Source organism: Mercenaria mercenaria, chromosome 1 (genome assembly GCF_021730395.1).
Source record: "Mercenaria mercenaria strain notata chromosome 1, MADL_Memer_1, whole genome shotgun sequence".
In the NCBI taxonomy this organism is placed as follows: Eukaryota; Metazoa; Mollusca; class Bivalvia; order Venerida; family Veneridae; genus Mercenaria; species Mercenaria mercenaria.
Window position 1 is genome coordinate 23,061,679 of NC_069361.1, and position 24,170 is coordinate 23,085,848.

Here is a 24,170-nt window from a genome sequence, read left to right on the forward strand (position 1 = left end):
TATCCATAAATTGAAAGATCTAATCTTTTTCATAAACTATCTTCGCTCCACCAAAATACCAGACGAAAACATATGAAAAGTTATACTTAATTTAATTAGTTTTCGCCTATTTGAGATTACCCCCTGTTTACATCGTTGGCATGGATGGAGAAATTTGTTTAATATTTTTAGATTTAAAACAATATTCAACCCAATTCAGTAGAGATGAATTTGATTAAAAAAAACAAACAGTTATTCTTGATCTAAGCAAATAATATCTTGAATCTTAAGATGTAGTCAAGAGTAATTTCAAACTACTATGTTTGCATTAATCCCGTAACAAACACATGCTTGATTTTATTGCATGAATATTGAGATAAACTTGTGCCATATATTAAGCTGAAGTGAATCAAAATTTCAATCTGCGATGCGCATACCTACGTCACTTCACAATCTTACTATATTGTAAATTGAATGACCTAGTACAATTTCAGATAGGACAGATATACACTGCATATTAACTTGGATGTTAACAAAGTGTCGAAATTTGTGAATTTTCGGTAAGTTGATTTCCACAAGATTAATAATTTTCTTATTGCTACATGTATATATTAAAAGACTATAGTAGTTTTCTTACCATTCAACTACGTTTACTTTTCATTGTAACCCTGTGATATTTCGAAGAAGTACTGCACACCACAATTTCTGAGAGGCTTAACTTCACAGCATTGGTTATTTCTACAAAAGTTATGCAATATCGTATATTAGTTATCACCTTTTTTACATTACAAATACAATTGCAACGACGATTTTTGTTGTCAAGTACAAAAGTAATCAGAAACATGGATTTCGAAATCAGCTATTGTTTGAGAGTTAATACATCTACAGAAGCACAAAGACTGTGTAGAAACCCGAGCCCGCAGAGCAAGGATTTCAGGACAGTCCATTGGCATCTGAAGATATAAATTCACGAAAAAAATGTGTATTATTGCTATTCTTGCATATCAAATAACGGAGCAGATTGCCATTTTAATATTGCCGAACTGTCTACGTTTCGGTAGCCATTTATTATACGCAGTGTATTTAGTTTTTATTTTAAAATGGCAGCTATGTTTTAGAGTATTTTCGTAAATCTTGGGATTATATGAATCAATTTATTTTGATAGTGAAATTAACTGTACACTATCTAAAGCTGTTTCAGTCGAACCTAGAATTTAGAGGGTGGTTGTTTTATTTTAATTGTCAACTTGAATTTATTAGATGCACAAAGCCGTAAAAGTTCATTGGCTTTCATCAAAGGATCAAATCATGCATGAAAATCCAGTGTATTATTACGAAAAGATAAATACTATACTTTCAAAGAGAATACCATTATAAGATTTATCTCGTATCTTGTATGAAAGACTTTCAGAGTAATGGATTTTCGTTTAAGGCCAAATTTATGAATGGTTGGCAACCAGTAGCTGGACAGGACCGGTTTCCGGATACATGTAATAATTAAGCGTTTTATTTCAGCGTTATTCACGGAAGTGTTTCATCTAAATCATTTCGATGTTTGCTCTTCATGTCTACAACAAACCACTATATTATAAGGCTGTATAATGTTAGGTTTTATGATGATACCTCACCTGTGTTTACAAAACAACTTTCTGTCTTAACGGGGCCTGAAGATAGCATTGCGCATGCGCACAGTTTACACTTGTCGAGGTATCAAAAGGGGATGAACTATTTAAACTACAAATTGATTGTCTACTGATAACATGTGCCTCTTTTAAGTTCAATGTAATAGTTACATGAAATGCAGGGCTGTCAATTTTTGCACTCATTTCATTCTATATGTATCGATATTATTAAGAATTCGTGTTAGACAAAATTCGAGTTCTTTTAAGTAAGCCTATGTTTGCTTTCGTAGCTGCTGGTCAAAGTCGGATTATCCTTCATGTGCAATTTTCGTGATATTACTGATAAAGAAATGCGTAAAGATACTTTAATTACTTATTTCAATATCAAAATAACAGCAAAGCATCGTCAAAATAATTGTCCGGTTACTGGTTTAGCTCACAGGGAAAGTAACTTCATTTTGTGATCCCATTTGAAGCCCCACGAAACCCATATTTTACGTCACAACGCAATGCTGATTACCACATCGGATTCGCAAGGAGCTGAAGTTTGTGCAGTGTGGGCTTCATATACAAATGTATGTCAAATAATTTTTGAGGAAATAATGGAGCCGAAATTTGAAAATGTGTCCGGATACTGGTTCCCAACTAGTATACTTTTATCATATCTTAAACAAAACTTTTTAACTGTAATTTTTGCACTGAGAAAGAGATTTGGAATATAATTCAAAGTAGAATGGATGTGTATTATTTCTGTATAGTATTCTTAAAAACCGTCCATAGATGTATAAGTTTTATAAACTTCCTTCAAAGTTTGAATTATAAAAAGATACTATCAGTGATAAAATGTATATTTTCTAAAATAGCAGTTAAGAATTTAAGAATGAAATGAACAGCTTAATATATAATATACATGTAATGGTGAATTTACAGCTTTGTGTTTGATATTTCTGATATGAGGTGTCTATTCGCTATTTTGTCTTTTTATTTTCCCCAAAGGCGAAACTGATGATATATGTCGCCGCTTCACCCTTTCGCTCGTCCTTCCTCCCTCCGTCCGTCCGTTCCGCAATTCCCGTACGTTGTATTTTTCAGCAACCACTGGCTGCAAATGAGCGAAATCTTACCGGAAGCTTCACGTGCATATTGTTTTTGTTTTTCTTTGTTTTCCGGTCGGTTAAATTATTTTTTGCAGAGTTATTGCCCTTTGATCATCAGCATTTGTAGACCAGTGCATCTTTCCTTATCCAGGGTATTCAACAGCAACCACTTGCTTGAATTCAGCAAAACTTTGCAGCACGCTTAACTCTTATCAGGAGATTGAAATATTACCTTCTTGTTCCAGTCAGGTGATTATTTACTGTGCTATTGGCTTTTGATTATTCCAAATTATTTCACTATAGCAACATTTCTTGTCCGGGGTATTCCTCAATAACTTTTGGCTGGAAAAATCACAGGAAGCTTAACTATCGAAAGGAGATGCGCATATTATCTTCATCTCTTGGTGAGATTATTTTGCACTGAGTTACTTCTCTTTGATTATTCAACATTAGTAAACTTTAGTACGATTTCTTGTCCTAAGTATTCCACAGAAAAAAACAAACTTATGTGTATATTATTTTCATTTTAGTTTTCAATTGAATCTTTTAAATATTGAACTTTGGCAAACTATAGCGCCATCCTGTTTGCGAAACCTCATAGGAAGCTTAACTCATAAGAGGAGATGCACATACCTTGCGCTTGGTTTCTCTAAACAATTACTTGCTGGAGATTTGAGAAACGTCTTCGGAAGCTTCTCTACTCAAAGAAGGTATGAACCCAGTCAATAGGTTACACTTTTGTGCTGTTAAAATGCAGTGCTCATACTTTAGGGAGCGTTCATCTATTTTACCAATATTTCTTGTATTTGCTCTACAGGGACTGAGAAAAGACGAGTAATGGGTTCCAACAGGAGATGTGACACACGTGTTTTATATATAAGTATAGGTGTCGGCTCATTAACTGCGTTTGTGGTAGGGATTTTGATTGGTCGTTTCGCAACATGCCCTGATGAAGAACCAGAAGAAAAACAAGGCTTATACCTGCAAGGTGTTTCTGAGAATCTAATAAAAGATGGAGATCCATTGATAGGAGACGAATTAATGGGTAGCATCAATACAAACAATATTCGCGAAAATCTGAGGTAAAATTTATAAATATATTTCAATTTCTTAAACACTCTCTGCTTTAAGGTGTTATTTTCTTTTGTGTTATAAGATGAAAGTCTTTGATTTTGTTTAAATGTTCATGAAAGATGTCCGTTTCAACTGGACTAAAACTGGACTAGTTTGAAAACTATATACTTTTAAAGAAAGTAATATTGCGCTTTTATTTGATTTACCGGAAGTGACGTTGTAACGTCATAGATCCGGAGACAAAGCATTATGTCTGATAGCCTTTATATTATATAGGAACGTAAAGATTAATTGGAATCTATCATATCATGTGTATGAGGCTGTAGTGAACATTGCTGTCTTTTTAAAGGTTTAAAATTTTGACAATAGATTTAATTCATTTACGGATTAAATGTAATTTTTGTGCATCTATATACTGGTATAAACCGTATTGGGACTTCTTGTAAACTTTAGAAGATTTGCCAAAAGTCCAGTATAAACACACAAAAATAATATTTAATTGTTACTTAAGAAATGAAATGATTTTTTTCGGTGTTCATGCGAAATGAACGACAGAATAGGATCGGCAAATCAATGAATCGCGCTATTTCCTTTCCATTTGTAAACAAGATAATATTATAAATTGCACATATTTTGTGGCATTAAAATCAGCTTCCCGGCCATTCTGTTCAACACACGGAATAACTGCGACGTCATCTAAGGAGCGTTCTCCCTGACTATACGCGGACGTCGTCAAAACAGCGGTCGGTTATCACTAAGCAGCAATGACGTAAATTTCGCGCCTTTCCTTTTGCTGTTCATACGAAATGAACGTCATAATTTTCAATGAAAAAGAATAGGGCGATGTAAATATATAATATTATACATTTCCAAGTCGCTTACTACAGAGTTTCTTCCCAAAAATATAAGATAATCGTAAGAAATATTTGACAACCGATCTTAACAAAAAACAGATAGAACAACCAAAACGGCCCACCCACGTTAAGTTGCAGTTTGACTTGGATGAAAAATACAGTTCCTGATTACTTTTCAAAATATCCCTAAATGCAACGAAAACTTGCATAGTCGCGTCAATTCTTTTTTAGTCTTTACTGTGAGGAAAAGGCGTTTTAGCGATTATCTTTTATTCTATAAATTTGAATTTTTCTTGATCGGCACTATTTTGTTCATATGTTATGAACGTAGTCAAAATCCCGGGTGCACAGATCTTGTTTCCTTTCTTTACAAAATGCGTAGTGAATGTAAATATTGTAAAACAATTCAAAATAATAACAAAAGAAGTATCAGCAATGAAAGGATTCCAAATGATATTTGGCGATTTGCGAAAGTTTAAGCACATTGACCTATACATTTTATTTGACCATTGTAATTAAATTGAAAATAGGAACTCAAAAAACCATGGATAGTTGAATCAAATTCTAAATTGTGGAATTTTTTCTATGCTCGAAAATGTCACCTGAAGTAACATTTTCCAATAAAAGCCCACTGCGGTAACTGGGTGGAGGACCAGTAATTTCAAATCCGTCTAACAAAAACTTTAAGCACACGACGGTCGACTTTCGTTGGGATACAAAGGCGCTTTGAAGAAATATGGTTTAAAAGAATTGTGCGTTCTAAAACAATATTTGTTTCAAACATGTAGACCTACCATAAAACATTTCATGTTGTATAGATCACCTAGCCACAAAACTCTTAAATGTAAATCACCTGAAAGAGTGATAATAATAAATAAAGAGCTGCGCCATGAGAAAACCAACATAGTGCATTTGCGACCAGCATGCTGTTCGCTGACGGATTCTCTAATAATTGCAATATGCTTTGAAAGCGAACAGCATGGATCCTAGCCAGGCGCAGGCTGGTCTGAATCCATGCTGGTCGCAAATGCATTATGTTGGTTTTCTCATGGCGCGGCTCATTTTCTTTTGTTGCAGAATGCTGACAGCGTTGCCACACTTGGCGGGGACAGAGCAGAATCACAAGCTAGCCCGGGAAATCAAACAGCACTGGGAAAATGCCGGTCTCGATCATGTGACAATGACTCCTTATCGCGTTCTTTTGTCGTATCCAAATATGAGCGATCTGAACTACGTAGAGTTATTAGACGAAAGGAATCAGACGAAATATAAGTCAGACCTGAGAGAACCGGTGTTAACACCAGAAGAAAACGTCACCGGTGTTGTTCCACCATTTAATGCATACTCTGCTCCAGGAGATATATATGCAAGTATCATATTGTTATACAAGTATACTAGTATTTTTAAACATTTTAATCACACGTGATCTGTGAAGGGTAGGCATTTATAAGCATGTACCAGAAAAATTGCTTCGATAGATACATAAACTTAGGAGAACACACGTCGTCCCGACAAGTGTACATATTTTCTTTTATAAAACCCGTACTTGAATAGGAACCTCTACTTTGTAGAACAACAAGGGTTCGGTCTTCCAATTGGCATTGCTTTACAGAGGTTGTACTATAGACACTATAAAGGTTTCAAGTATCAAACCACCATTTTCTTGTTTTAATCTAGGAAAACAACAATGTTGACATTGTAAACAATTTGTCTGTCGATCGACTAGATAATGATTTTTAAGTTTTCATAAGCATTGAATTTCCTCTTAAGTAAGTTTATATTCTGACTCTGATTATCTACGTATGTTTTAAGAAGAAAAGGGACATAATTATACAATATTTGAATAGCCTCAGGAGTTATCTCCTGTGAATAGAACACAGGGTCTGAACTATTTGGAAATATGTATCTTATTGATATTGCCCTAAATTCATGTTGTTTATATGTTGATAAAAGTAAGAGTATGCCAGGATACAAAACAATGTTGTGTTATCTAATGTTTGGTCACCTAGTCCTGTACTAATTGAAAACAGAAAGAGTGAATTTGTTTTTCTATGCAACAGGGTGATTTAGTGTATGTCAATTACGGAAGAGTTGAAGATTACGAATATCTGGAGAACAAGACCATCAACATCAGTGGGAAAATAGCGTTTGCTAGATACGGGAAAATTTTCAGGGGAGATAAGGTTATAGACTTTCCTTGTCTCTTACCTTTGGTTTTGCATATATCACCGCGGTATTTACCAACATACAATGCAAAAATTTCATTTGTTTTCAGTTTAGACAGGCTTTTGAAGTATTTCCCTATTGCATTAGTAATATTTAGATTTACTTTTATACTCTCCAGTATAACATACCTCAAACGAAATTACATGACATAATTCAGTAAATATGCATTTTATATTTATTGCTGTTTTAAGTAGATAACGCCAAACGTCCGTAAACCTTCACTTTTATATTAAAATGATGTTTGGAAGACTTGAGCTGATTAAAAATGTAGACAACATATTTTCGTATTTTTTTTTCTTTTCTATTGTTTTTCTATCACAGAATTTTCACAGTACTACCATGCTTAGCTTTCATTTAAGTTTATCATAAAATAGAATAGTGAAAGTCTTCACGAAGAACCATGTAAACGCTACATACAAAGGAGCTTTGTTCATGCATAAACATTGTATTTGCTAATGATCAATACTGATGCAAAAATGTACCTCCGTACAAAATATTGTATGCTTGATATGACTGTAGACTTGAATGTTTCAGAATGGAATTCTTAGAAGTTTTCACTGAAGCTTATACTTCCAGTTTGATTGTATATACTTACATTCATAAAGGTGCACCTTGCGGAACTGAGAGGTGCTATTGGAGTTATTCTGTTTTCTGACCCGGAAGACGTAACAGATGGTGATATTACAAATGTTTACCCACACGATTGGTGGCTACCACCATCTGGAACACAGCGAGGAACAGTGTACATTGGCGATGGAGATCCTTTGACAGCCGACTATCCTGCCATTGGTAATTTACTCCATATATAAGATTAAAATGTATGGATGGGTCTCTATTACCGCATCTGTTTTAATATTGTCATTCATTGTCTCTAATAAATAAACATATAAATAGAGGATAATTGTTGGTTTCGGTGTAATATCACGTTATAATTTCACCGAGTGGGCACCAAAAGTGATATTTTCACGAGTGGCGCAGCCACGAGTGAAAATAACAACTTTTGGTGTTCACGAGTGAAATTACCGTGATATTACATTGATACCAACAATTTTTCTGTTTATTTTATGTCTAAAACTCTACTTTTGTTGTGTTTATTTCAATAAAATGTCGAAATTTGCGGGAAATTTTATCAGGAAGCATCGCAAAGATGACGTCATTTTAACGACGTCATCGTCATATTGTTTCCGGCTTTCAGTACGCTCGGTAAACTTTTTGACGTTAATCCGGGTATCAGATTTGATAATTTTCACTGAGTGGCCAGTGAGTTTATCAGGATATAATTTACCGTTATATTTCGATAAACCACCGAAAAACATAAAATAAATTCTTTTTATATTTTCTCAACCTGTTTCAGAGACAGCCTACCGTGAGTTAGATCCCCAGAACTACTTACCCAGCATACCTTGCCACCCTATCGGATATGGCATTGCTATAAATTTGATGAGGTATACACATTTACATAGACACAAGCGATTATCATTAATTGGCATTTGAGTCGTGTATAAATCAAAATAATGCATTCCGATAAATAACTAAATGTATACACAAAGACAATTCAAAATGGCAAAACATTACACAGGCTTTCAGATAGATAGCATGTTAGGTATAGTGTTAATTATGATTATGACATTCTTAGCTCTTTTATGAAAACATATTTTAAAACTCAATTACAGTTTTCTCTTTAACATAACAATATGTAAATCTTAAATTAGACTAGAGATAATGCTTTAGTGAAAATTCTTATATAGATTAGTTAAGACTCCCACTTGCCCTTCCCTTCTGCATTGTTTAATTCATCCTTAATCTTTGTTCAACATCTATAGGAAACTCGGTGGCGAGATGGTTCCAGAAAATTGGCGAGGTGGAATGAATGTAACATACAGATTTGGAAATAGTTTTCAAACATCTGGATGGTAGATATATATAAAGTTCTTATAAGTATTTAGCATCCGTATTTACTTATCAAATTATATTTTACATACTTTCATTAAAAACAATTGATGTAGGTTATGCTGTCTGAAGTGTAGAAGTTTTGATGAAATGTAAAATATTGTACTACTACTACAACTTACTGAATATCATGTACATTCCAGGAAAGCCCACATCAAGGTGTCAACTAGTAACCAAAATGTCACTACTTATAACACTATAGGCATTATTAAAGGGGAAATTGAACCAGGTAAATGTTAGTTACAACATAACCAGGTAATGTAGTCAGTATATCACTACCTGTAGCACAACCGGAAATACTCAACCAGTTTTGTAGCAGAAATATCACTACTTATAACAGGGACTATTCAACTGGTGATGTAACACGACGACTGTTTCACAAAGTTTCACAAGAATCGTCTTAAAAATGGATTTTTGACAACTCATTTTTTCGTAGGCTATAACTGATATCGCCACAAGCATGAGACATAGAATCAATAATTTAATACTTAACTAATGAGTTTTGTCAGACCCTTATCATTGGTACTTCAAGACAGATAAAATGAACATAATGTATTTTCATGAGATATATATCAACTAAGTTAAATATTTTATTCTATGTACATGTATTAGTGAGGCGAGGCCAGAGTTATTAATTATAACGCAAAAGGCATTATCATAGGACAGTTTGAATGTTTGATTAACTAGAATTTTACTTAATTATAACATAATATGCATTTTAAAAAGGGATTTGTAACAAGATTTCATCTCTACTTAAAGCACAATATATTCAACCGGGTAAAGCGGCTTAGTCAGTTTGGCCTTTTCCCTTAGGTATTTGCTTTGTACTGCTTTGCTTGTAAAAATATACTAAATAACAAGATATGCATTTTACCAGGTGGATGATATATTTTAATTAGACATAAAATAATACCGGATATTGATCACAGTACATAGCAACTTGTTTTCATCCTAATATAGTATATGAAATTCACCTACTCCAATGGCGGTTTTTCCAGTTGATTTACGCATCATTTTAGGGACATCATATCTCGTGTCATAAAGAAAACATAATCAAATTTCAGGTCAACAGGGAGAAGAACTTTGTGTTTTACTTTTTTTTTGAAATGTCATTGTAATAAATATGTTTAAATTTAGTCAAACGTCATTTAATAATTCTTTGTATGTAGTCATATTTAACATTTATTGAATAGCGTTACGGTCATGACATCATAAATTAATGTTCACAGCTTCATTTTCAGAATATTTACATATTAGCCATGCGTTGAATATAGGCCGGGCATAACACACACATTACGGACTGGTTATTTTTATATGGAGTCATGTAATAAAACTAACTTGTGACACTCTGCACCATGATAGTAAACATATTTAAGGGGACGCATATTGCTACTTTCACAGTTCATGCAGAAATAAGGAAGGGGTGCATATTTAATTACTAAGAAATTGATGGTGGGAAGATAAAAAACATATTCCTATATTGATATAACACTCATGGACACCTGTAATATTCAGTACTTTGTGGATAAGGATGTAGTACTATGAATGTAATAAGAAGACAGAGGCCTTTGTGAAAGTACATCCAACACTACTTATGAAGAAATGTTCAACACTCAAAAGAAATAAAACTTCGCGCTAATCAGTTTACATTTAGTGTCATTATACCTCTTATAGCGAATATCATGCTTTGCAAAATTTACGGAAAGCCGCGACGGTGACGTTATGCACCGCGTTTTGGCAATGGCTTTAGGATTTTATTGTTTGCACTCCACGCAGAAACTTGACAGCCTTTACACTTCCTAACTGTTTTAAAAGTGTTTTTCAATTACAAGTACAGTTTTCATTACATAAAAGAAGTAAAAAGAATCACGTTGGCGCGGTTTACGAATTTCTGTGACTGATTCGGGGTGCTTGGATGTTCTTGCAGACAACCAGTCTGCGTTTTGTACATAAACCGGAACCGGAAAACATCGAAAAATTGCCGCAGTATATGCAGACAACAAAAACGAATAACTATATACGGACGTTACCGTCTCGGGGATTTTCATCCCCTATTAATTTCTATGGACCGTTATCAAAAAAATATTACTTACAGTGGGCTATTTTCCGAATCGAAGTCATTTCTGCTTTCAGTTGTGAGGCACTTCCGTTATACTTTCTGACAACGATAACAAAATACAAAATGAATTAATAAAGTCACATATAAACCGACTGTACTCAGATCATTGTAAGTGTAGTTGTTATTACAAAATTATACTTACGTTTTGAGATCAAGTTTTTTTTTTCTTGAACTGCATTATCAATTAATTACGTTTAGATGGTATTGCATTTACAACTTGTCTGACCCCGATTTTTGATGTGAATGACAGCTGTCTCGTGCAACTCGCGGAAAAAGAGTTATGAAATGTATGATGGAGAATTCAAGGACACATTATAAATGGCATAAAAGTGAGGATAATTGTGTTTTTGTCGAGTTTTGATCATTGACATTCCTGCTGTGTATTAGTAAGTTTTGTAAATGAGATTTGAAAGTTATTTTGCACATATTCCATTGATTCAACCTCTCAACCAAATTTCATACCTTATTTTTAAGAAAATACATTTTCAAAAGTTTGTTGAATGTGTTTTGATATTTAAGTGCATTGCATTTGTGAATACCAAATTGAAAATTAATAATGGAATCATTTCTAGGCCCTTATTGCAAGCAACTCGACTTTTGTAATAATAAATGTTTTATGTGAATATACTCTTTTAGTTTTGGAATGTGGCATATTTTGACCACCATTATATCTTTTCATATGCACTACTTTGTAAACAAACTATATACTGTGTTTTAGCTTACATATGCAAAATGAAAATAAAGATAATGAATCTGTTTCACAATTTTTCTTTAAATTAGAATCTGTAGGATACTGATAAATGTTTGAACAAGGTAAAGTGCTATTACTTTCACAGAAGAAATTATAAATTGTTGACTTTTTTGAATGTACACTAAGTCGTATGTAATTCAAAAATAACTTTCTTATTTGAGTTTTTCATCTTTATTTTAGTGAGCATTCCTTTGTGTACTAATAACAGTGGAAACAGTATCCATTTCATGTACTAAAACTTTGTACTTTTTTGCAGATAAATTTTATCATACCCACCCACTTTTTTCTAATTTCAAAGTCTGCGTCCCCTTAATGCAGTAATAATAATGTGCATGGTGTGGAAAATGTTTTAGAGACTGGACTAGGGCCAACTTTTCAACCCTTACGAAGTGCATATGTGCCTGATATGTGTTGTTTTAAAATTTTAGATCGATACGTACTACTTGGTAATCATAGAGATGCGTGGGTATTCGGAGGCCTCGATCCATCCAGTGGAACAGCTGTTATGATGGAAATTGCCAGGGCTATGGGTGAACTCGTCAAATCAGGAAAGCTTTGATTTACTCGTAATCAATACGAATGATGTATTCATTCAATAATTTTGTAGCCGGCACTTTCTTTCAAACGTATCTGCCTAATGATCCATATGACATTCACTTTCTGTATTTGGCATGCCTATCTTGCGAAATAAAGGTACATTTGAAGTATGTTCCAATCAAGAAATGTATTTGGAGAATCAACACACTAAGACTATCATTATTTTAATATTATATTCAGGCTTTACTCAATACATATAATATACAATTTATAGATATTACTCCGATATATATGTTTTAAAAATTCAAACATTCAAATTCTCTGTAGGAAATAATCTCTCTATAATACTTTCTGTGTCAATACAGGAAGATGGCGACCACGTCGATCGATCGTATTCTGCAGCTGGGGAGCGGAGGAATACGGGCTCATAGGATCTACAGAATGGGTGGAGGTAGGTCACGCATTTTAAACTCGTATTGTGATTTAATACTAACGAATTGTTATAACATACATTTCAAAAGAAGTTTAAATACAAAATGGATACGTTTAGATTAGGAGAAGGGGGTGTGTGCAGTGGGGGTCACCCCTCCTAATTTTGTGAGTGGGGGCAGCATAATGGTTAGGCCCTTCCCAAACATTTGACCCCTAAAATTTATTTTTCTCAGAAAAGGTTAGATAAAGGTAAAAAGTCAATTAGGGAGAGCATTTAGGTGTACTGATATGGATTTGATACGATGTCTTTTATTTTTTGTTAAGTTTCTTTTTTTGTGTCTATTTTCCTTGGTTTCAAGGAAAATCTTATTAAGGGATAGTTGGCCGGTCCCCATATTGTCTCCCCCACCCCAACTATGAGTTCGCTCTTACGCCACTGAAATTATTATTATTATTATTTATTATTATTATTATTATACCAGATTTAAATAAGTTTTAAATTAAATACTGTACGGTGTAATGTTCTGTTTGTGAAAGACATCATTCACATGCTGTGATCATTTCCCGAAAGTAATGTTGAATTACAAAAGTTTAGTTTGTACCAAACATTCATTTTCTTTCAGCATTATACAAAAAGTCTCGGTGCAAGGGCTGTTGGCTACTTAAATGTTGATATTGCCGTAGAAGGTATGTCCAAAATTGTCTTATTATTGCATACTGTATTTACTGAAGCTCTAAAACAAAAAAAAAAAACATATGACATACTTCTCCATAACATAAACTGTAATAAGGTAGAAACATCCGTGAAAGAGCTATATATGTATCATTTTTCCCGTCCCATGCCGCTAAGCAGGGTTTTCCTTGATTATCTTTAAACCCATACAGAAATAATTTCAAGTTCACATTTCATGTTTAACAACTATGGCTTATTTTTTACAAAATTCTTTCCCTTTTGTAATATGAAAAATGTCCAAGAATCGACATTTCGATCAATATTTCTGCTGCAAATTTTCATTTATATGATTTTCACCATGAAAAAATCATCTGCATCATAATGCAGGTTTACATATCAAGTCCCAAAAAAAGAATTATTCACCGTTTGAACTCTGAAAATATAGAAAAAGTGTTGTTTTATTTAATATATCTCTGAAACCAGTTGAAAAGTAGCACTGGTACTTAATTTGGATAATGAAGACAATTTCATTTAGGAGGTCCAATAACACTCGATTTTGTTTTTGACAAAATCATTTTACTTTTTGCTTTTTGAAAATGTATCAAAATTTATACTTCCCTCAATATTTCTGAACACTTTTTATTCAGTGGATCGAAACTTCCAACGATCATTCGGGTCATGATGTAAGTTTACAAAGAAGTACTATAATTATTTCGGTCTTTCATTTTGAAAGGAAATTCCCTTTTGGAACTTAAAAGACTTGTTATGTCAGATTGTACATAAAAGGATACAGTGAGTACGATTAATTACCATTGTCATTTTTTCAAACAAAGCTCTTAGTGAAATGATGTATCACCTTTATACATTTATCTCTTGTTGTTTTTTCCCCCTATTATTTATTGATTTTTTATAAAATATCGTGTTAATATATGATTAAAGAAGTAATAGTAAATTGAAATTTTATAGGAAATTTCTCACTCGAAGCTGAAGGAACCCCTATGTTGTACAGTGCATTAATTAAAGCAACAAAAAAGGTATCGAATCCAAACGTTGCAGAATACGAAGCAGGGCGAAAACGCGTTTATGATACATGGATGAAAACTTCTCCGGCGGCAAAGTTTAAACGACCCGAGTAAGTGGTATCGTAAATGTAAACATTATATAACTTGGTCAAAAACTTGTTCGACGCTTTATCATGTTTATTGTTTTATGACCAATCAAAAGCGCTTTTACAATTTAATTGTTGTTCGATTATCTGTCTTTGTGAATGGTCAATATTGAAATCCAAAATAGAAAGTCTAGAATGCGACTGTCTAATGGTGTCAATTGTTAAACTACTAGATATCTATTAGAAATGCAGTCCGCCATGTATGACGTTGGTATGGATACATTTGTGAAAAAAAAAGCTTTATATCTTCTTCTTATAGATTTCGTGAATTGTCCTAACATTTCAGAATAAGTTTACCAGGCGCAGGAAGCGACTATGCGCCATTTAGGGATCGCCTTGGTGTCCCAGTGATGGACATAAGATTTACATGGAACGTAAGATTTTAAGTAACTAACATCCTAAAATTGATAATCTCTTTCTGTTATTATAGTGATTTTGTTTACTTGCGTTCACACTACTAACTAAACTCTTTATTCGCCAACTGATTCGACCTTTAACCTGTTTCTCTAGCAATATGTTCGTCTTATTTTATACAGTTGTAATTCTATATTATTTCTAACAAACAATTTCATTGATTCTCTTATTATAAATTATATACAAAACTATAGAAAAAAAACAGATACAGCACGATAAGTATTAGAATAATGAGCATGCAAGTGATAATATAAAACGTGTAGTATTAGAAAGTATAGCGTCAAGTTGATAATACAGCACGTGTAGTATTAGAACGTTGAGCTTGCAATTGATAATACAGCACGTGTAGTATTAGAAAATTGAGCGTGCAATTGATAATACAGCACGTGTAGTACTAGAAAGTATAGCGTCCAGTTGATAATACAGCACGTGTAGTATTAGAAAGTTGAGCGTGCAATTGATAATATAGCACGTGTAGTATTAGAAAATTGAGCGTGCAATTGATAATACAGCACGTGTAGTACTAGAAAGTATAGCGTCCAGTTGATAATACAGCACGTGTAGTATTAGAAAGTTGAGCGTGCAATTGATAATACAGCACGTGTAGTATTAGAAAGTTGAGCGTGCAATTGATAATACAGCACGTGTAGTATTAAAAAGTTGAGCGTGCAATTGATAATACAGCACGTGTAGTATTAGAAAGTTGAGAGTGCAGTTGATAATACAGCACGTGTAGTATTAAAAAGTTGAGCGTGCAATTGATAATACAGCACGTGTAGTATTAAAAAGTTGAGCGTGCAATTGATAATACAGCACGTGTAGTATTAGAAAGTTGAGAGTGCAGTTGATAATACAGCACGTGTAGTATTAAAAAGTTGAGCGTGCAATTGATAATACAGCACGTGTAGTATTAAAAAGTTGAGCGTGCAATTGATAATACAGCACGTGTAGTATCTGAAAGTTGATCGTACAATTGATAATATAGCACGTGTAGTATTAGAAATAGGAGCACTCAAGTAATAATACAGAAAAAGAAGTACTAGAAAGTTTTTTTGCTAGGATTAGAGTTACACCAACACGATTCTCTGGTCTATGAAGACTTTTCAATTTTTGCATGATAGCATGCGTGCACCTTCCTGTATAGAACAACGACCTTCCGTCAGCACGAAGAATTGTACATCCCAGGCGGGGTTTCAAACCCATGTCGGTGACGGGCAAGTGGCCTTAACCACTCGGCCACGTAGGGCCCTAGTATTAGAAATCAGAACATGCAAGTGATAACACAGCATGGGTAATACAAGAAAAAAAGAACACGCAAGCGATAACACAGCACGTGTAGTATAAGAAAGAAAAACATGTAAACAAGTGCGATTACACTGCACGATTAGTTCATGCGAGTGGTAACACAGCACGGGTAGTATCAGAAAGAAGACCTTTTAAGTGATAACACAACCCGTGTAGCGTTAAAAAGGAAAACATGGAAATGATAAAACAGCACGTGTAGTACTAGAAACAAAACATGCAAGTGATAACCCATCACGTGTTGTATAACCATCACGTGTTGTATTAGAAACAAACATGCAAGTGATAACCCATCACGTGTTGTACTAGAAACAAAACATGCAAGTTATAACCCATCACGTGTAGTATTAGAAACAAAACATGCAAGTGATAACCCATCACGTGTTGTATTAGAAACAAAACATGCAAGTTATAACCCATCACGTGTTGTATTAGAAACAAAACATGCGAGTTATAACCCATCACGTGTAGTATTAGAAACAAAACATGCGAGTGATAACCCATCACGTGCTGTATTAGAAACAAAACATGCGAGTGATAACCCATCACGTGTAGTATTAGAAACAAAACATGCGAGTGATAACCCATCACGTGTTGTACTAGTGCTGTATTAGAAACAAAACATGCAAGTTATAACCCATCACGTGTTGTATTAGAAACAAAACATGCGAGTTATAACCCATCACGTGTAGTATTAGAAACAAAACATGCAAGTGATAACCCATCACGTGCTGTATTAGAAACAAAACATGCGAGTGATAACCCATCACGTGTAGTATTAGAAACAAAACATGCGAGTGATAACCCATCACGTGTTGTATTAGAAACAAAACATGCAAGTGATAACCCATCACGTGTTGTACTAGAAACAAAACATGCAAGTGATAACCCATCACGTGTAGTATTAGAAACAAAACATGCAAGTGATAACACATCATAAGAAATATTATAGAGTAACATGTAAGTGGCAATTTTCACGAGTAGTATTAGAGAGTAGTATTTTAGAAATAGAACCATGCAAGTGATGCTTTATTTCAGAGACGTTTCAAAGTATCATCATACCCAATGTATCATTCTGCCTACGAGACGTTTTATCTGGTTAATAAAATCATGGATAAAGGTTTTAAGGTAACATTTCTTCTTTTATTAAAACAATGATTAAAGTAAATAATTTCAAATGCTATCAAAATCTTCGATAGGAGACAGGTTTTGTTCTCAATCTTTAAAAACAGTTTTCTCCGTTTAAAGTATTTTACTAATCGTGTATATAAAATCAATGAAAACCTCCTTTGAATTTATAGAACGGAACCATAACTTTAACAGCAGACACCTGTTAATGAGAGGTAATGCAATGTGAATCACTACTCACGCCCTTCAAGCAATTACGTTAGCAGAAACGCCGAATTATATACATAATACATATCAGTAAGAATTACTTAGCATTGTCTTTGAGGCATATGCATTTCTTAACGGACAAATAATAAATTATATTTTTAATTGACCACATTTGAGGCTTAAAACATATATCTGATACGTACTTTTAAGTTTCATACGGCCGTCGGACAAATATGGACAGAAGTTGCTCGAGATTTGGCTGACAGTCTTATAGTACCATTTGATATAACCGATTACTCTACTGTGCTCAATGATCTGGCTGATACACTTTTAGCAAACTTTGGTCAAGAGATGAGTGCAAACGGATTAGATACAGGTAAATGCGACTGAATTAGGTATCGGTGTACATGTAACAATTGATATTTATTGCTTTAAAATTTAACGTCCTGTCAAAATGTTTTCTTTTAAAACTGGTAAAGGAAATAGCCGTGTATGTCATTTCCTTCGCTAACTTTTTGTATGAACTTGCTTTATTTTGAAGCTCTCCTACAAGCCGCAGTAGCTAATTTTACACAAGCCGGAAAGGATTTTAAAGCACAGATTCAGGCAGCAAACTTAAACGAGTAGGTAACAAACGAGCACGTCTTGCTCTAGTACTCCTTTGATACAAGCTTACTAACGTCTACTGCTTAAGTATGTTTCTTGTTATTTCGATTTCAATAAACGTATGCTTTTTCAATCGTAGGGTTTTTGTAACTGTTAAGTGGTTAAAAATCTAAACAATAGGTTATCTTTTATTATACAGTAGCTATGATTTATATGTTACATACATGTAAATTGTTAGTTACTCTGAAAACTAGAAACTTGTTTCAAACACTTCTTCATTATTGACAGTCCTTTCGTGGTCCGACGTATCAATGATCAGCTGATGCAGCTGGACAGAGCCTTTCTTGATCCAGCCGGCTTACCTGGAAGGCGACTTAAACGGTAACAACAAGGCTGAGTTGAAACTGTTGATGTGTAGCTATATTTCCACAATCTATACCATGTTTCCTAATACATATGGCCATGAAAAATTGAAGCATTGGATTTATAGAATTAATACTTGAATGCCTGACGCGATTACGTAATATTTGCCCTAAAATGAATAATATCTGTCGGGTTTACATATGTACACAGCCCACGAGCTATTGTGCACTTCTTCAGGCACCTATTAAGAATCAGTCTAACTATTTAGAGAAATAAACAATCATTGATTTAAAATTTCATACAAGCTTGTGAAACAACTATTTTAAATTATGTATTAGTTATCTTAAATGATGATTGTTTTATATGAGCCGTGCCATGAGAAAACCAACATAGTGGGTATGCGACCAGCAAGGATCCAGACCAGCCTGCGCATCCGCGCAGTCTGGTCAGGATCCATGCTGTTCGCTAACGGTTTCTCTAATTGTAATAGGCTTTGAAAGCGAACAGCATGGATCCTGACCAGACTGCGCGGATGCGCAGGCTGGTCTGGATCCTTGCTGGTCGCATACCCACTATGTTGGTTTTCTCATGGCACGGCTCATATATAAACTGATATAGATAAGACTGTATATGTGTTTTACACAGCAAGCTAAATAAATAAACTGCGTCCTCCATTAAGTATTGTCAGCCAGGAATTAAACCTAGTTATCCTCAATCTGCAATTAGCTTGAACCGTTTGCTCATTTTACATCAGTTATATGGTATTTCAGTCTTGGTATAATTATACTGTTGTATGTACTGTTATTCTTATACAGGCACATTATCTTCGCCGAGAGCACAATAGACACCTACTCTGGGAGTAGTTTTCCTGGATTGTCTGATGCACTGACTGAAATCCGAGTCGGAAATAACATAGAGAAACAATGGGAAGATGTGAGGAAACATTTTTCAGTAATTCTTTTCAGTATTCAATCAGCTGCTGGCACATTGAAGGATGTTTCCAATTTTATGTTTGATTATTGAATACTGTATCAGTAAACTGGTTATGAAAGTATGTTCTGTACATATGACATATGATTATTGTATGATCTTATCAGCACATTGTTTCATTTGCTTGATAACAAAAACAGTTTGGTCAGTTAAAAATTTCACGTCACTGAATAAGACTGGTATTAGTGAGGAAAAAATTATTGCAACATTGATTGTAGATATGTAAGCAATATTTTCAAACGAAATATTTTTCAACAGAGTTTGAAGAGCTATATTAAGCAGTTGTTTGTTGTTTTATTTTTCAAATAAAATTAACCTATCTTCTGTTTATAATTGTTTCAATGAACAGAAATTTTAGGAGCAATTTGTAAGATATGCAGAGATCTTTTTTCGAATAATTTGAGACTGATATGTAGCGTAGCGCTGGTAAACCAGCTCGGTAAACAATTCAATATACTGTGTAGTATCTGTCTAGTTTGTGTCCGTAACAAAAACACAATTTCTAACAAATGAAGTAGAAATATCTATCTATTATAAAATACACAATTCTCAGACTTAAAGTGTCTATAGGTTGCTCTGCCTGCTTCTAAGCACATTGCCTTGGCCAGCACGTGGCTAATGTGCCTGTGTCACTTTCTTTCTGTTTGGTCTCTGTTTATCTAGTCATCCAGTACACAATTTGCCTGCTTATTCATAAAAACAGGTCAAAATACAAAACGAGTGCAATTGATTCTGCTTTATCACGAAAAAAGGAACATATTTGAAAATATATTAAAAACCCATTATTTTTTTATTACTGTTTGATGTTCTTTGATCATGCAAACAAAATGATAAAAATTATACTAATTACCTCGGAATTTTAAACTGATCGGCTAGACAGTTGTTTGTATTGCAAATGTTTTCTCGGTCTCGCCTGTAAGGATCTTTTATAAGAAAATTTACATAAGCAATGTTGCAACATTGCCATGTGTGTATTTATACAATGTTTTTAGACTTTCACATACCTCTTATCCACATCGTAAAACGAGATTCGAACATAAAATTTGGTTTGCAAGCAAGGCGACCTGTGTTGTGTATCAACAATGATTTGTATTTCTCATTTTACCATCGTTTATTATCTAAGAAGGGAATTACATTTGTATCACACTCTGTGTTTCTGAACTACACACGACTTCACCTTTTAAACACTGAACAAAAAAGCTAAATTTTGCTTTTGTTTAAAGTTTGTTGCTGGCTTTTCTTTTAGTTTACGTCTGGCGCAGGCAGTATTTACAGATATAGGGTACTATTGACATGTTTATCATTTGCATTTTACCAGTCAATCATTAAATCAATGATATCAAAAGATAAGAGGTAAGGGTAGATTTCTCGGAAGCACAGAGCACCAAAAACACAGCCTCAGAGCCACGCATTTGCATAGTAGGCCCACAACAAAAATAAGCTGTAATGGAAAAATATTGCAGACGGGTTGCTTCAAACATCCAACAAGTACATATTAATTTATGCTAAATATAGATGGAGGAGAAGGAAATGGTAAAGTGCAAAATTGGGCCGCGGGGGTGGGAGGGGGGGGGGGGACCCGAAGGGGAAAGTTGAACAAGGACAAATATACAAAGGGAATGCCAGTTCCTTAACAGTCACACTACAACGTACACCACGATAGCGCAGATACTCGTGTACCAAAGATAAACATACAACCATGACTAACTGAATAACATAGAAAAACGAACAAGTAACACATAAGGAAACAGTAGGGCACCGTTATAGACTCTCAGGCATACAAACGCACCCATACAAGTAGAAAAAAAACAATCGTGTACCGTCTTAGAATTCCGGCTGGAAAAAAAAAGAGGGGAGCCACGAAAATTTACTCAAAGTAAAGGGGGAGGTGATGCAAAAGTAGCGTAAATGCAAGGGAAAGGAGGGACAATAGGGGAAATGAGGAGGAGGAAAAAACGCTTACAACAAACAAGAAAATATACGCAACAGACAATACAAGACAGACAAAACAACCAGTTGAAAATAGGGGCACCGCCTTGGAACGGTCAGTATCCTATATAAAGGAAACTGGGGGTTTAAACGCGTTTAGGGCATGCCAACCTCGCACCCCGCACTTACCCTATCTTCAACAAGTTAGACAACACAATGTAAATAAAATCTCCGCTGAGAAAGGCTCTAACATTAGTGCAAAAATAACAGATAAATAAAGCAAAACATAAAATTAAGGTAAATCTAAAGTTTAATTACACCAAAGTACTCAACAACTTGTCTGAAGTCAGAGCAACAAGAGCCTAACTTTTAAGGGCACGACTAAGAAAACTTTAAGACAAAAATCAATTCAAACATCTGAAAAATACAATTATCAGTTTTGGACGAATAGATATGTGTAGATGTTATAAAACCATTATTGTTTATCTTTACACTTCTCCTGACGACGTGATAAGAATTGTATGTATTTGATGTAACATAAATAATATGGGCTGGCCAGTTTAGATGTTTAGAGAATACTATGCGAAAGCGTTTTTGTTCAGGTTAGTACCATGTATAACATATGGGGAACTATGCGAGTCCCTCATGATTATCAATGAACCAGTCTCATTCTGTAAACTTTGCACACTTGATTGTTGTCATATACATAATAGTAGCATTTGATATTCAATTTTTACGTTCAGTTTAGTCTAGAAGGTTGTTAATACAGAAAAAATAATGACAAAGTATGTAGACTTTTGCAAACCCAAGATACAACCGTCATGGTATCTGAAGTGCAGGCAACTACAACAACTTTTTGGATATGGTCCATTATCACTTCATCTATAGTAATTGCAGAGGATGGACACCTTTAAATACGTTCCCCGTGATCAACATTGTTATCAGCATTGTCTGACCAACACCCCTAACACTTTGAAAGCTTTAGTAGAATCTAATCTATGTGATTCAAATAGGTTGCAATTCACAGCTATGTATAGATCGTAAGCCGTGTTTGTACTACTGTAGCTGGTTCATACATGTATTATCAGTGTTGTGTAATATGAGAAACCAAAGTATGCTCCATGAGTTAGGATGCCAAACTGGTCAAAGATAGTGCCATTGTCAAAAGTAGAAAAGTATAAATAAAAACTCCTTTACTGACAGAATGATAACCAAAACTGTTTCAGCAGAAATATTGTTTAAATAATGTGTATGCAATAAAACATGTAAATGGTCATTCAAAGTTAATTATACGCTATTGTTACAATTGTTTGAGTGTAAATAACTGATCATCGGCACCAAGATTTTTGTTTTTCTTGATCGAAATCTCGAGTTTTTTATTCAAAAGTTTACTGTTAAGCAATAACATTTTGGCCTTAAAGTTAACGATCTTGCAAATAGGGTTTACAGAAGAACGTTTTTGCACTTTATAATCACGATTAACGCGCATAACACTTAAGTCGTACTTGAAATCTGCCCATTAAGCCAGGCAGGATGTAATTTAGATTTACACCTTACTGTGACTTGCATCATAACTTTGAAGCAGTTTTACTTATAATGCAGCGGTGTAACAGTAAGCAGTAAAGGGTGTCCATTAACATTACTGGGAGGATAACTTAATGGTCAGCTTTGATTCACTCCTCATTCTTTGCTCAACATCATTTTTTAAGAATGCCACCTGTCACCCAGATCGCGGCATCCTGCTTTCTTTATAGGGGATATGAGTAATTTTGAAAAAACTAAAACAAGATTTCTGATGATTTTTTCTTTCAACTTCCAACACATTTAAAACGTACAAAAAAAGAAAGTTGAAAATTGGAACGGTCATTAACGAACTTGATGCCAACATTTTACTTCCCCCTCTATCAACACGGCTTCTGGGGGTATTGGTCACCTTCAGTAATAGCTCTAGTTTAGCAATGCTTTGAAATTTATTATACAAAGCAATGTTTTACTGGAAAAAGTATCAAACAAATTTTTATTGAAAATTAGCCAAATATTCACATTGATATTTTGCATCCTCTAGTACAGTCGGCGAACGATAGTAAAAATGGCGCGAAAATGTCAGGCGAGTCTAAAAAAGATAATTTAGGCGGGTCAGTTATCATGGTAAATTAGATAGGCATTCTTACGATACTAGTCAAATGAAAATTAATACCTATTTGAACAGCGAAATAGCACGAGTTCGAAACTCGCGAGAAGTTTATTTTCTTAGGAAATGTTTTATGTAGCCTTGCTTTATTTTTGTTTTATTTCAGTTTGATTCTCAATTTGTCTTCTCTCTTTATTTTTATTTTTACTTATTACGTGTATTACATTTTCTTATCTTATATCAATGAAACTTTAATCATTACAATTTACAAATCATTTCATTTCCGGCTCGTCCACTGTATCTGTTGCAGATTCATCAGCTGTCTCCGTTTCAGAATTTTTACATTCATACGCTGTGAAATCACTCATCAGAAGCTTTTTTAATGTCCGCCATTTCGAGTTATGGAATAGTATGTTAGTGTATAATTTGGGGGTACCGTACATATCGGTATAGATGGATGTTCACGAAAAACCCGTGTATGCTGTATTACCGTATTATTTTCAAAGCCAGTGGAAAAACTGGTATTGTACACTTAACAAAATTCCTAATTGGTCAGTTTATATTGTATTACTATTTTGTTAATAATGCATGTGTTTACAAGAAATTTCACATACCGAC

General features: G+C 34.2%; 1 protein-coding gene across 1 annotated transcript; it reads left to right on the plus strand.

The window, feature by feature from the left end:
• The first annotated feature begins 395 nt into the window (after positions 1–395).
• On the plus strand, positions 396–19,816 carry LOC123543841 (N-acetylated-alpha-linked acidic dipeptidase 2-like). The gene is made up of 18 exons (XM_053542165.1): positions 396–539; positions 3,516–3,780; positions 5,704–5,992; positions 6,687–6,809; positions 7,458–7,641; positions 8,207–8,297; positions 8,676–8,765; positions 8,946–9,031; positions 12,101–12,224; positions 12,579–12,660; positions 13,265–13,328; positions 14,281–14,446; positions 14,769–14,856; positions 17,237–17,326; positions 17,744–17,909; positions 18,075–18,156; positions 18,428–18,520; positions 19,318–19,816. Exons 2-18 carry the CDS (start codon positions 3,536–3,538, stop codon positions 19,523–19,525), a joined length of 2,271 nt encoding a protein of 756 aa, XP_053398140.1. The 5' UTR covers positions 396–539; positions 3,516–3,535; the 3' UTR covers positions 19,526–19,816.
• Positions 19,817–24,170: the final 4,354 nt, after the last annotated feature.